Source organism: Triplophysa dalaica, chromosome 13 (genome assembly GCF_015846415.1).
Source record: "Triplophysa dalaica isolate WHDGS20190420 chromosome 13, ASM1584641v1, whole genome shotgun sequence".
Lineage (NCBI taxonomy): Eukaryota > Metazoa > Chordata > Actinopteri > Cypriniformes > Nemacheilidae > Triplophysa > Triplophysa dalaica.
Window position 1 is genome coordinate 18264647 of NC_079554.1, and position 14388 is coordinate 18279034.

The window sequence follows — 14388 nt, forward strand, 5'->3', positions numbered from 1 at the left end:
AAAATAGAAGGAGGGGTTCAGTTTTGGGTGGGAGGAGTTAATGTCATTCTATCAGTGTGGAAATACAGGACTCCTGTCTGCCATGCAGCCATGTGACCCAGTGATACCGGTGTAACGAGCTCGTTGGATGCGTGTGAGTTTTGCGTCTAAGGCGTCGCCTCTTGGTTGCAATGGAATGGATAACATTAATTTTGTGTGCAACTATTTTAATTATTTCTATTAATATTCTCTTTGGTAAAAGTCATCCAAACGCGCCTCCATGCATAAGAGGATGGATACCTTGGTTTGGTGCAGCCTTTGAATTTGGAAAAGAACCTTTGCATTTCATCCAGCAAGCCAGAGCCACGGTCAGTGTCAGTGTATAGACCTCTGCATGAACAGACTAGCAGACATAGAGTAACTTTAATGTGTGTGTGTGTGTCGATAGACAGATAAATAGATAGATACTTTATTTGTGGCACAGAGGAGTATATTCATTGTTAGATATATTGAGATATTGATCAAGTTCAGAAGTCCAGATACATTGTAAAGACTAATTTGTTTACTTTACTTAATGCAATTGTACAAACTCATTGCCTTCATACAATTAAGTAGCCTAAGCTTAACTAAACTGTATTAAATAAGTAATGTTCAACTTCAAACAAGTCAAAAATTTCTTATTTTTCTGACTCAAATTTACTTATATGAATTATGTTAAATTTCCAAATTTTGGCTGTAATTTTTTGTTATATTAACTCAATTCTTTAAGTTTTTTTATATTACATATTTTAAATCTTGATATTTATAAATCAAACTTATTCAACCCTATAGGAATCAAGAAGAGACTGTTCTCTTCACTGGTATTACCACAGTTACAGTCAACGTTGACATAACACATGTCATAGGGTTCATGTAACCTCTCAGACACTAAGCACACGCACCACTCTTCTGTACAATGGTAACCACAAAAATGAAAAATTTGTCAAACTCTACCAAATATCTAAGATAAGTGAACATTAAATACTTATTTTACGGAAAAACACATCAAATATTCAAATTCTTTCAAATGTACTCTCCTAATGCAATCTTACACAAAGCATGCTGGGAATTGGAAATCCTTCTTGAGCAAATGTGTTGAATTAACAAATTAAGTAAATAGAACAAGGAGCAAATCATATTTATTGAGTTTTAGTAAAAACTTCAAGTTAATCGAAAATAATCATTATACTTTACTTAAAAGTAGAATTGTGTTTCAGGCACTTAAAATATGTAAGTAAGTATACTTAAGTACTTTTTTATGAAATTAAGTTTACATTACTTAATCTGTTTGATTATTTTGAGCATTTGGTTTTGCACATTTTGCTGATAGTTTCACTCAGCAGAATTGTCTAACCCTCAAGTCTATACCTATAGACATATCACCTCAATCACCTTGTGTGACAGATGCTGAGTGTGAGGTTTTGTTTCAACGCCAATAAACAAAATAATAATCCGGTTTCACAGACACAGCTTGCCTTAAACCAGGACTATGCCTTAATTAAATCAAGATATTTATGTCGCTTTTGTAAAAATACACCTTAGAAGAATACATTACTGGTGTGCATCTCGAGACAAAAGAATGGATATATTTAAGGATATTTCTGGGCTTTTACACATCCATTCAATTCGCAGTGAAAAATGCAAGCCCCGCCCCGCCCCCTTATTTTCTCCTTTGAAATTCCTTTTCACTCAGAAATGTGTCAGATTATGGAAGAAAAACGATGGTGCCTGGGGCACGTTCAAGCTCAAAACGGTGAGCAGCGTTTCGCAACAGGGTTTGGGATACATTTTCTCTTGTTTGTTGGGTGTGTCAAGAATGTCAGCCCAATCAGCAGCAACATGTGTATATAAGCCACACATTAAAGAGACAGCTCGTATAATAGGTCCAAATAAAGTCGTTTGAAAATGTGTATATGCAACAATTGAAGATATTAGAAGACATGTATTTTGTAGTATTCAACACGTATTTATACCGATTTCATCAGGCTCCGAAAATTCTTCAAACAGATCATTCGACCAATCACTACGCACTGGTTAACTGGCAAATCATATCACACCTCGCTTTTCAGAGCGATGAGCTTCGTAAAACATTTGAGGCTAGGCAAAGAGGAGATACAAACAAACATGGTATGTGGGAAATATTGCGTTTTTGAATCTTACATTTACATTTAGGCATTTGGCAGATGCTTTTATCCAAAGCGATTTACATTGCTTAATCCTATACATTTTACATAGGTATCTGCAATCCCCTGGGATCGAACCCACAACCTTGTTAACGCAATGCTCTTACCACTGAGCTACAGGAAAGCTTAAAACATGTATACACATTGCATAACATCTAAAACAAACGATGATATTAATTTTAGCTGTGTCATAGGACCTCTTTAAGCCTTGTCTGTGGAAAAAAAGGTGTATACTGCATAATGTTTAGCTATTATGTATATCTTCATGTATATAGATTTATTCCCAGTGTTTTGTTTATGATCTTCGCCACTAACCGAATTTGAGGACAGTTCAGTGCAGCCCAACAAATTTATGCAACTAGGGCAGATTCCACAAGCTGTTGTTTTGTGACTGCTTCTCTCCTTTGCCAGATCTGTGAAGGCTGAGAACCAATTGAGAGGTTAAAAGAGAAAAGGCGTGCTTGCACATCCTATCGTTTCTATGGTTATTTTATTGTTTTCCTCTGATGATGTAATCATTTATCAAACGTACTGTTCAATGAAGTAATTGTCCATTATTTTTCTTCTCCTCTAGCATGGACCAGTTTTTACTGTTGTAGTAGCTGGAAAGCGACTCACCTTTTTAACCTTAAATGAAGACTTCAAAGCTTTTTTTACATCCAAAGATGTTGATTTTGACCAAGCAGTGCTAGAGCCTGTTTACAAAACAGGTACAACGCTTCTGTTCAGTGTCATTTTAAGTATGATTGTAAATATGGAGAAGTTCCTAAGTAACGGTGTAGATCGAATAAACGTGACCTTACTACCTAATTTATAGCCGTTCCTGAATGGCTTTTCTTTAACAGAGTTTATGATTGGACATCATGGATGTTGGTATGTGGTTATGTGATTATTGTTATTAATTGTGTTTATCATTTCTGCATTCTTGTCTAGCTTCTATCAGCAAGGAAAGTTTCTTTGAGTGCCACCCTGTCTGTTTCGCCATAATGAAGAGCAGACTTACTCCAGGCAACACAGCGATACTTTCTGGACCTCTCTGTGAAGAATTTAATGACCATTTAGAGAGCCTAGGGAGCGAAGGATCTGGACAGCTAAATGAGCTAATCAAGTATAGTCTTTCCTATCATGAATTATTTAGATTCTGCTGACAATCACCTTAGAGAATAGCAGGAACACCTTTCGGAAATTAAGAAACAAGTTCAGGTTGACATGTAATTTCTGTGCCATGGTGTAACCAAATAATTGAACGCACTACAGCAGTAACATAGACATTTGTGTTTCAAGGTAAAAAAGTATATCTAATTTCTAAGTAATTGCTATCTTATCTTATCTGGTAACCTGGTAGCCAGGACTGACAACCTCTCTGTGCTTAACATTTACTTTGGCTACTTGAATGATTACACATTTTTTGCACACTTAGTAGTGAATTCTAGAATTGTGAATTCTAGTTCTACATATTTCACATATTTTAAAATGTTTGTGTATGCTCATATAATATAGCGTACTATAATTATCCATAACCTTCATCAGTAATATAAATTCATGCTGCGCTGTCTTACTTTCAGGAGTGTTATGTATCCAGCAGTAATGAGCAATTTACTGGGCCGATGTAACTCCCTGAAAAGTGCCCTTACTAAGCAGGAGTTTCTGGATAAGTTCACAACCTATGATGATGGGTTTGAATATGGATCTCAGCTTCCAGACATGTTCTTGAAGTATGTGTCCCATTGAGCTTTGAAAAAACATATCAATCAGCACTTTTGTCTTGTTTTCCAGATTGAATGATTCTACAAGGTAAATGACTTGAGAAGCAAAATTGTGAATGAAAAAAAAATATATATCAGAAAATATATCCTAAATTAGTATTTTTTTCTCTTTTTATAATTTGATTGCACTTAAAATGCAAGTAGGTTAAGAATAAGTTTTAAACTTAATATTGGATTGAAAACAAGTCTTTATATTTAGTTTTAAAGGGATGCTCCACCCAAATTCTGTCATGAACAAAGAAATGTATGTTTGTAACTTGAGGTTTCAATAAATGATGACAGCATTTTCATTTCTGTATCGCTTTAAGGATGTTTAGACATATTTACTGAAAAATAAGACAAAAAATGGCTTGTGATGTTTCTCATATGTAAGCTGCTATGATAATAACGTTTAAATTGTTTCATGTTGAATAAATCAATTTATTCAAATAAAGTTAAATAAATTGTCCCATGTTGAATGCAAATGTATAGTTTAATACAATGTATGTTGCTTTGGATAAAAGCGTTTACAAAATGCATAACTGTAAATCTATCTTAATTCGTTTTTCTTTCTTGAAGGGAATGGGCAAACTCAAAGCAGTGGCTTATTTCTCTACTCAGAAATATGATTACCAAAGCAGAGGAGACCCTTTCCAGTGAGAATGGTAATAAGGTAATATATAGTACGACTATACATTTTGAAACCAATGCCACTCTGAATTATGACACAAACCGAGCGACTTCTGACAAAGGACAAAAAACAGACTTATTTTACAAAAGTCTTGCAATTGATATAATTTGTGTTTTTATTAACTACAATCTACAACATTATTAAATAGATTTCAAATCTTATTTATCAGATACAGCAATTTTAAAGCATCATAACGTAGGCCGCTGTGACACAAGCGTTTGATGAAGTCACAGTCAGACTTTTTGACGTCACATGACCCAAGCGTTGATAATAAAACAAGCTTGAAATCTCTCAATCCTATCAGAATCACGTGTCGGTCAGTCTTAAATTATTTTAAAACTGTACCTGGTGATTATGAAACACCTCATTTGATGCCAAACTAACCCCAATCTTATTTATCTTAGACTTTACTACAGCATCTTGCTACTTCGATATCAGACAAACTTCTTCCCAATTATGGTGTGCTTATGCTTTGGGCGTCTCTGGCAAATGCTATACCAGTAAGCACCTATTATGTCACTACTTTGAAGATATAAATAACATACCCTTTTTATTTTGATTGACAAGTGGTCTTACCAAGGTTCTTTCATTATTCTAGATAACATTTTGGGCCGTTGCCTTTATTTTGTCAAACCCTGGAGTATATAAAATCGCTATGGATCAGATCAGAGATGCCATCCAAAACCGAGGTAAACAAAGTCAGCACATTTATTTTGGGAATTTATTTTATGTGTATATTAACATATTTATTTTCCTTTGTTTCTGTATAGATGTTCTTTATATACCATAATTTATTAGTTAAGTTATCTAACACACGACTAGAGTAGACACCTGTTATTCTTGCATTACCCGCCAAATCCACAAGAGGACAGCAAACTCACACACAGCACTGCGTTTGATATACCTTCCATTGCATCTTATCTGTCTTTTCGCATTTGCATCTGAATTAAAGTAATCAAACATTTTTTATGCTAATATCAGTTGAATATTGAAAAACTTGAAAGCTTTTTTTATAATATTGCACTTTTCATTAATTGAGTAAAAAAAGGCAATCTATTTTGTGGAAGTAAGGTGCTTGACATTCAGTATGTCAACCTCAGAAGGTCAAACTACATTTCTTCATTCTATATAATATTTTACATTTGCAACCCTATTGCAAAGTTTGAGACAGGTGTACAAATGCAGGCTATATTAAGCCATTTCTCAGTGGGGGTTAAAGAAATTGAATGGTTAAGATTTATGTATTCAGTCAACTCAACAATATTATTTAAATAATTCCTCCTGCCTTGTTTAAGAAAGGACTCAAATGATGAAATAATGGTCTGTGGTTGTGTTACCAAAAGTGGGGTGCCAATAAAAATGTAACCGCAAAATTAACTGGGTATTAATCCAACAGATTAGCAATGTAGCACTTGTTTGTAATAGTTGCAAGGGGCTAAAATCACAGTTTTAAATATTGGCCTTTGATGTGTTTTCATGCTGGCTTTAGATAAGAATCTATTCTGATTTCTATAAAAGATTGCATTCTTCCCTTAAGCGCACATTAAAATATGTGGCCGTCTAGTCTCTATAGTGTTTGTTTGCCTTTAAGACAAGGAGAAGACAAAGGTGACCCTAGATGACTTAAGGCAGATGCCATATGTGAAGTGGTGTATCATGGAAGCCATTCGGCTGAGGGCCCCTGGAGTCATTACTCGTAAAGTAGTGCGGCCCCTCAAAATACAGGTCAGCTGTCACATTATTTAGTTTGTAATGTGATTTATATGTTTTTTTCTTATTTTCATGCAAAATAATACTACAGAGTGCAGAACATAAAACTGTATCTGAAACCAAATCGGTTTCAGTCATAAATTAAAATCATATGTTCAGTTAATTTATATTAACACAATAAAAGTGCTTTCATACAACAGAAAAATAATGTAGATAGTACATAGATAATGGCCCTGACTATTCTATAGACCAAACTATAGACTTTCTCTGGGCTAACAAAGAACTGTGTTTATGCATGTGTGTATGCATGTTTTCTGTCTTTCAGAATTACATCATCCCACCTGGAGACATGCTTCTGATGTCTCCTTACTGGGCACACCGTAACCCCAAATATTTCCCAGATCCTGAGGATTTCAAACCTGTGAGTAACTTCACTCTTGTTTCTAACATGTTCTGAATGACCTCAGCCACAGGAAGAGGTTAACACAAATTCCGCTATAAACCAAAATCAATATAAAACAGAGACAAGACACATGCTCGTAAAGTTTTTTCCCAGCAGGTAAAGAACTTAACTATCAAATGCTTTTGTACAGTTTTTGAGGAGTCGTTTTTTATTTGTTTTGCTGCACGATGTATCAAAGTTAAAATTGGCATGTGTTTTATTGGTATTTTCTTTCAATAAAAGTTCCCCTATCCTTTTTGTCTGGCACGCTAGTCAGAACGTGTTGGAAAACTCCAGCTGTGCTCCATTACAGCAGGAATAATAGGTCCATGTGTTCGAGGAACGCTTGACAGTTATCTTCACAATTAACCTTCCGGCAAACGCCTATAGAGATTCCATTACACTCCTGTCTACTAATGCTGTCCTGGTTTGAAAGAGACACATTAGCTCATATACCTCAGCCCTCCATCTTTATGCCTTTTTTAGCAAAATATATATTTACTTTTAGGGCCATACCACCCTGCGAGCAAAATCTCTCTCCCTCACAGTAGAAATGCACTTTAATTTGACTCAAGGAGTGCCTTTACGGGTCACTTTCTGCTTTTCCTTAAATGGAATCTAAATATTTTACACACTCAATGGCTACAGTTGCTGTCTAAATGGATTTTCCATGGTTTCATGATTTGGACAATTATACAAATAGTTTCGAGAGGCCTGAACTTCCTGACCTGTTCAAAAGTTGCTTTAATTTTGATGACATTTGACTTGTTGATGTTACAAAGCAGTTGTTAATATATGTGCAGTATTAGGTCTCATTTGTGCAGATATGGACATTGCGTGTGGAGTTATTCTTAGCTTCATGTAAATATATTGTTATTAGATCAAACCTTTGGGACTGGACTGGCCCTTGCCTACATGGATCATTTTTTTATTAAACTTCTCTTCCCACAGGAACGATGGGAAAAGGCAGATTTAGAAAAGAATGTCCTCTTGGAAGGATTTGTGGCATTTGGAGGGGGGAAAAATCAGTGTCCAGGAAGGTTAGAAAAACTTACAGTATGATTTGGTACAAAAAATATTTGTGTATCATCTTATGTGCTAATAATTGTATTTTTCCTTGACAGTAGCCTTCTTCAAACTTCTTGAGACATTTTTACTAAGTTTTACTGACCTTGCCATTTTTGACACAATTGAACTTGAATTCGGAGACATTAGCTTGTTGAACAAACATTACAGAAAGTTGCTTTAGAAGTCTCCATTTTTAAAATAAGTCGTTTGGCTGAAACATACAGCTCTACATTTTATTGGTCTGTCCGAGGTAGATTAAGCGGAAGTTCCTACAAACATTTTTTTGAAGGTTGGTCTATGCCCATGCGCAATACAGCTGTATTGGCCTTTGTGTCATTTGAATTTTTCTGCAGCAACTCGCATCATGTTTTTATGGTGCTGTGCAAATGTATGAAAAGGTTGACAACGTGTTTTGAGAAGACTTCATTCTCTTTCCTTTCTGTTTCTCTCCGTCTAGCTTTTGATTGCAAGAACGTATCCCGCAGGTTATCTACACCTAAATAAATGCAGAAAAAATTGATGCAAAAAAGTTGCAATGTTGATGCAGTACCATGTAGATGCATAATGCTGCCTGTACGTCTTGCTGAGCCCTAAATATTGCAGCCCTTTGGGGCCCTGCTGATGACATCATCTTACGGGCCCTTGGGAGTATGCAGCCATGGTCAGTATGACGTTAATAGAGCCATATTAAGACAAGGAGAACATTTCCAGCTGCACTGGAAGATCAAAAGCAAAGGCACAGTCCAGTGACCTTTCTGGAGTCTGTACACATCCCTTTCAGAGCAGATGCAGATACACACTGCATTTTTCACTATGAGAGATTTACGCAGAACATTTGAACCAACTTCGTGTTAAGACATGAAGTAAAATCATCATAGTTTTATACATGATTTTAGGTCCGTATTACGGGGTAGATCATTGTGTTTTTTTCCAGAATGGACATTCCTGTAAGTGGTCCAATTATATGTAGTAATTGTTTATACTAGATGCAGATTTTAAGATATGGATGTGGATTTTAAGATATGTAAATATCACCCTAATACACATAATTTAGAAGCATGGAGGCATTAGAAATTAAAACGGTAAACAGTAATCGGCATGCCACAGTGCATGCTGGGAACTCAAGTAGGCCTACAGCATAAGTTACAATTTACATTGTTAGTTTAATTACACTTGATCCTACCAATTTGAATTAATTGATGATTTAACAAATCAAAATGTTTGAACAAATTGAGGAAATCTTTAACACCAGTATAAGAAAGCAAAGTAGCACAGATATAGGAGATGAATGTTGGGCGCTATACTTTATAAAATTCTTATTGCATTATGTATAATAGCATCATTTTTATAAGAGCGTGAATGATTCTGGATCACATTTTCTTTTGAATAATTTTAAATGCCATCTAAAAAGAAATCGTTTCCATATTCCATCTGTGCCCACAATCTTCCCGCATTCACATTTCATAGTGCCATAAGGACTGAAGGCTGATTCTTTGTCAGAGGTCACGGTAATAATTACGAGCCTTTAGCTAGATGTGTCCATAAATTACTTCACTAAATATGACACATCCACATGTTTCATTTCACTCACCCACTGTGATTTGATTTTGATCGTTTTAGGAGATTGGCTACTTACGTCACTGACACAATGCCCCCGAATGAGTCACGGCCTTCAAGGTTACTTGGGCTGATTATTTCAAGAAATATGACCGGCTAATGTCACCCTCTCTTTATTGTCTCCCTTGGTTACGTTCTGTCAGTCCCATACACTCGTATCTCTCAATCATCAACTGTAATCTATGCATTTGCATCAGAAATGGCTGCGAATGTATTTGGAGTTTGAATGCAAAATGGGAGCTACTGTACATTCATTCACATTTATCCTTTCTGCCTGCTGTTTTGCCTGTATTCAGTAGCACTCAAGGGAGGGTTGGAATGACAGCTATCTTATGTGCAATATTCTGTCCGAAATACTAATTCACATAGTGCTCTTCAAGCAGGCTTCTAATGCATAAGTGACAATAAGAATTATTTGTTTGGTTATTGTCTACAGGTGGTATGCTATCATGGAGCTGCATATGTTTGTGGCCCTGATTCTCTACAAGTTTGATTTTACCCTGCTGGATCCAGTACCTAAGCCGGTAAGTGGCCCCCAAAAATGTCCAATACAGAATGGTTAAATAACCCTTGAAAGTGATGGATTCAAAGTAGGCATTAGGTTAATCATTTCCAGATGTGTTCCTATGGCAGTATTTACCCAACAACAGCCCAATAATGCTAAAGCACAATCCTGCGCTTGCGATTCTCAGGCTCACCAAAAATAGCTTAGTAAACGTATCCCACCAACTTGAGTTGGAGCCTACATCTGAATCATGCATTTATGTATTTTATGAAAGGATGTTACTCAGCTTGCGATGCGATTCGCAACATACTGATCTCACGATACGATTCATTCACAGTTTATTTTTACAAATTGAGACAAATTTGAAATTAACAAGTGGCCTTTTATTTTTCTTCAAATGCTGCACATTTCTTTGTAAAATAAAAATATATTTTAGGTCAAAACTTAACTGCGATTTTTAAACAAATTCCAAATCAAGTAACAATGAATAATACAAAAATTGTAATTAAACAAATTAAGAATTTGTCTGTGCTTTTCTTGGATTTTTTACCATTTAAGAAATATCTGCATATCCATGTTTACCAAGTTTGCAGTAAACACTATGCTCCCTGCTGTTCAAAAAATGTATTGCGTCTCAAATAACATCTCAACTGGCTTGAATCGTCACATATTATAATAGATTTTCAACTGGCTCAAGGTGAATCGTTACATCCATAATTTTATAGGTCATAATGTGTACTTTGGGAGAAGACCAAGATTCTTGTTTTACTATATAATGATAATTGTATTATTATGTGGTCATTTTTTAATACGTCACACGTATGGTTCTTGTAGAGCCCTCTGCATTTGGTGGGAACCCAGCAGCCCGATGGACCCTGCACTGTGAGATACAAGCATAGATAAGGTGCCTATTTTCAGACAGTTAAAGCTTCGCTTAAAGCATCCTGGGATGATCTTCAGACGTTTGAAGAAGAATCAGCAATAACACGATTTATTAACTTAGTCACAAGAAAACCAGAAATTTATGAAATTCTAAAGTTATTTTAATGCACTTGCTCGTAGTGTATACATTGCAGATTTTTTGGATCAACCTCTTGTATAACTGAGGGCATAACAGAGGTGATAGATTTCAGAAAGCATGTTGTTGTGGAAATTCCTCTCTCAGACCGAGAGCCTTTTGTCATATTCAGGAAGTATGTAATAAAGTAAATTAAGGTTCATGTGTATATGTGACTGCGGTCATATATTACAGCTAAACATCTTGTACATGAAACGGACAAAGTAGGGCAAAGTTTACAGACAATATAACTAAGTGGTGGTTCTCTTTTGTGAAGCAGAAATATGTAAACACATTATTACATCTATAAACACTGCTTTAGCAGTGCTTCTTTTCTGCAGTGGTGAAAAGGATTGTTTCTGTAAACACATCTGTCTTTTAGTCTGTAAGAGCTTTACTGCATCTGTGTACACTCATTTTGGCTAACACATTAGATGGCATGATTTACATTGAGCAATATTATGTGTTTGGATGGAAGCATCCTTAATTCGTGGGGAAAATAAAATGTTTACATGATTAAAATTTGAAATCAAGTGACATCACCAGTGTCTTACATTTCAGACGAAAAACACCTTTGTGATGTTTTGTAGTGTCTGTGGCAACGTTTCATAGTTTCAGTAAAGAGCCTGTTGTGCTGTATTGTTTAATGTAAACCATGTGATTTTCCATGCAGGATCACCATTTTTTGGTTGGTCCAGAAACATTGTGATCACATTTACCTATCCCAAGCCTCAAACTTCTTCAATAATAATTTTGATTTATTTATTTTCCAAAGAAACAGAAAAAAACAAGAGCATCCAACATACAGAGTACAGGGTTTCCAATATATATATTTTTTATTAATAATAATAAATAAATAAATAGATAAAGAAAGAAAGAAAGAATGAATGAATGAAATGTATTATATGACTACACATGAAAAAAACAAGCCTCAGACTTCCTTAAATCCCTTAACCCAAAGTCTAAAAGTTTTTCCGAGTGCAACACAGATTTTGAATTACAGTAAAAATCTAATTTACATAAGATCATCGTGACCCTAAGAAAAATAAATTATGGTTTTACTACAGTAAACAATACAAGGCTACACAAACGATAGTTTTAGTGACATTGTTACTAGTTTTGCCAACTGTTCTTATTTTCCCGTGAAAAGCATATGTACGAAAAGTGTTTTGGTAACAAAAGTCTTTTGTGATGTTTGGCATTCATGTTCTTTAGTTTTTTTCAAATAACTTATGTATTCCACTGAAAGAGTGGTATTGTACATTATTAGGTACTGCACATGTATTATTTCAAGTAATATTAGTCAAGCTGCTGTTGGGTTGGTTTGATTAAGTAATAATAACTCAAAAATAAAAACACTATAAAACAACATTAAAAACATGATTTCTGAAAATCTAAAAACAGGGTTATCTGTAATGCGAATAGATCCTTCAATAACTACAAACAATAGCCACATATTATAAAGCATTGAATTATGTTATAGTATTACTCTAATATCTCCAGAATTAGTAATATAACATTTTATTTACTCAATATGATAGTTTAACCCGTCTTGTTTTTTTAGTTAGATAGATAATTTCGGAAAGTCTTTTATCCTCCACGTCCAGAATGTAAACAACCAGATGGTTTCTCAGCAACGCAACATCCAACTGCTGGCGAAACCCGTGACGTGCTTATTTAATTTGCATATTCATGTCAGGGGCACGCTATTGGTTACAGCATCACCCCGTGGGTGCCGCGCTCCATTTCATTAGCGGGCAGCGCAAACATAAGTTGAATGGCGGTAGGCGGGGTCAGCGGTGAATCGAGCGTCTGCAGTAACGTCAGGAGATTAGTGAATCGCAGCTGGAATGCGAGCTTGATTCACAAAGACGAGAGAGGCAGATAAAGCCACCACACAGAAGATACGCACACCGGACTGCCACATCCCGCACAGGTACCGACAGCCATGTAAACTCCCTTCATTAGATCATATGCATCTGCACGTTATAGTTGTTGTTGCTTTTATTATGGTATGTGCGGAGACATGGGTCAAATCAATGCAGGGTAAAAATACATCTTTATGTATTTTATATAGGCTAACATAGCCTCTATGATGCTTTTGGATACATCACTTATGCGCAAGAGTTTATGGTTACTTCAAACTTGCACACTTTATGTAGTATGGATGTGTTATTTAATAACCAGCTGTAAAGCATGAGAGAGCTATTTGATGACACCGGTTGGATTTGTAAGACTAGCCTACTTTTTGAAGTGCACTCTTTGACCTTGACAGACGCAGCGGGTGGTGCGCTTTATTGACAGATGCACGGGTTAGCGTACTGCATCGTCTTAGGTTTCGCGATCAAGGGGCGTTTTGACGTTATTCTTGAAGCGGAGAGAAATGAAGATGTTTATGCATTATAGCGAAGACGAGAAAAGTGAGTGTGAGGTTTGATGACGACAGAGGCAGTGATGACTCAAGGAGGGATGCAGCAAACAGGTTGCAGTAGACTGTGATTGACACTTACCCTCTTCAATGTGCATTTTGCGCACTGAATATCTGAAAAATATAATAGTATAAAAATATATGTAGTGTATACATAATGTTATAAGTTTTCTTTTGAATGAGATCTGGTCACAAATAACCCCTGCGGAAAAAAAGAAACATAAAAACTAATTCTAAATCCGTTACAAAACACTAACCATCTGTTTGGTATTAAAACCATTACGCAATTTGTTTACAAATGTATGTTTTGGGGATTTCTATTGGTTCCCATTCGCCTGATAACATGCCACCAATAGAACCCAACACATTACCAACAAAGAACGTTAAGGGTTCCCATCAAAATCATTAGGCTACAATTCCCATTATAGCATAACCATTAAATCCATTAAAATTTCTAGCTGTTTTTGTCTTATAGCAGGGATATAGACTCATGCTATAAATACACAGCTTTTAAAAGCACTGCCACTGTGACATAAATAAATTACATAATTATTAAAATATATATTTATATATATTAGGGCAGTCGTGGCCTAATGGTTAGAAAGTCGTGACCGGAAGATTGCCAGTCGATTCTCAGGGTCTGTGGGTAACTGCCCTTGAGCAAGGCTCCTCACCCTTGCATGCTCCCCGGGCGCTGAAGTGATAGCTGCCCACTGCTCCGGGTGTTCGTTTGTTCACGACTTGCTGGATGGGTTAAATGCAGAGGTCGCATTTAGGGTATGGGTCACCATACCTTACAAATATGTCACTTTCACTTTTCACTATATCTATCTTCATGGATAGGTACGTATAAAGTCAGCTGGAATATATTGATTGTAATTGTTAGATTGTGTATGTGTTTTTTTGTGTGGTTAGTGACCTTAG

General features: G+C 35.8%; 2 protein-coding genes across 3 annotated transcripts in view; both read left to right on the forward strand.

Annotated features, from left to right (window-relative positions):
* The first annotated feature begins 94 nt into the window (after nucleotides 1-94).
* Nucleotides 95-11569, forward strand: LOC130434406 (24-hydroxycholesterol 7-alpha-hydroxylase). 2 transcript variants are annotated; one of them, XM_056764554.1, is made up of 12 exons: nucleotides 95-347; nucleotides 2776-2911; nucleotides 3135-3309; nucleotides 3767-3916; nucleotides 4526-4619; nucleotides 5042-5137; nucleotides 5236-5326; nucleotides 6229-6362; nucleotides 6673-6768; nucleotides 7741-7829; nucleotides 9911-9998; nucleotides 10814-11569. In XM_056764554.1, exons 1-12 carry the CDS (start codon nucleotides 171-173, stop codon nucleotides 10880-10882), a joined length of 1395 nt encoding a protein of 464 aa, XP_056620532.1. In that variant the 5' UTR covers nucleotides 95-170; the 3' UTR covers nucleotides 10883-11569. The 2 variants fall into 2 exon arrangements, with proteins under 2 accessions (XP_056620532.1, XP_056620533.1); XM_056764555.1 differs by lacking the exon at nucleotides 7741-7829.
* Nucleotides 11570-12829: 1260 nt separating this feature from the next.
* The window catches only part of rcan2 (regulator of calcineurin 2), a 51137-nt gene continuing 49578 nt past the window's right edge, over nucleotides 12830-14388 (forward strand). The window contains exon 1 of the mRNA XM_056765266.1: nucleotides 12830-12972. The gene's annotated coding sequence lies outside the window, so the exon portion shown is untranslated. The remainder of the gene's footprint in view (nucleotides 12973-14388) is intronic.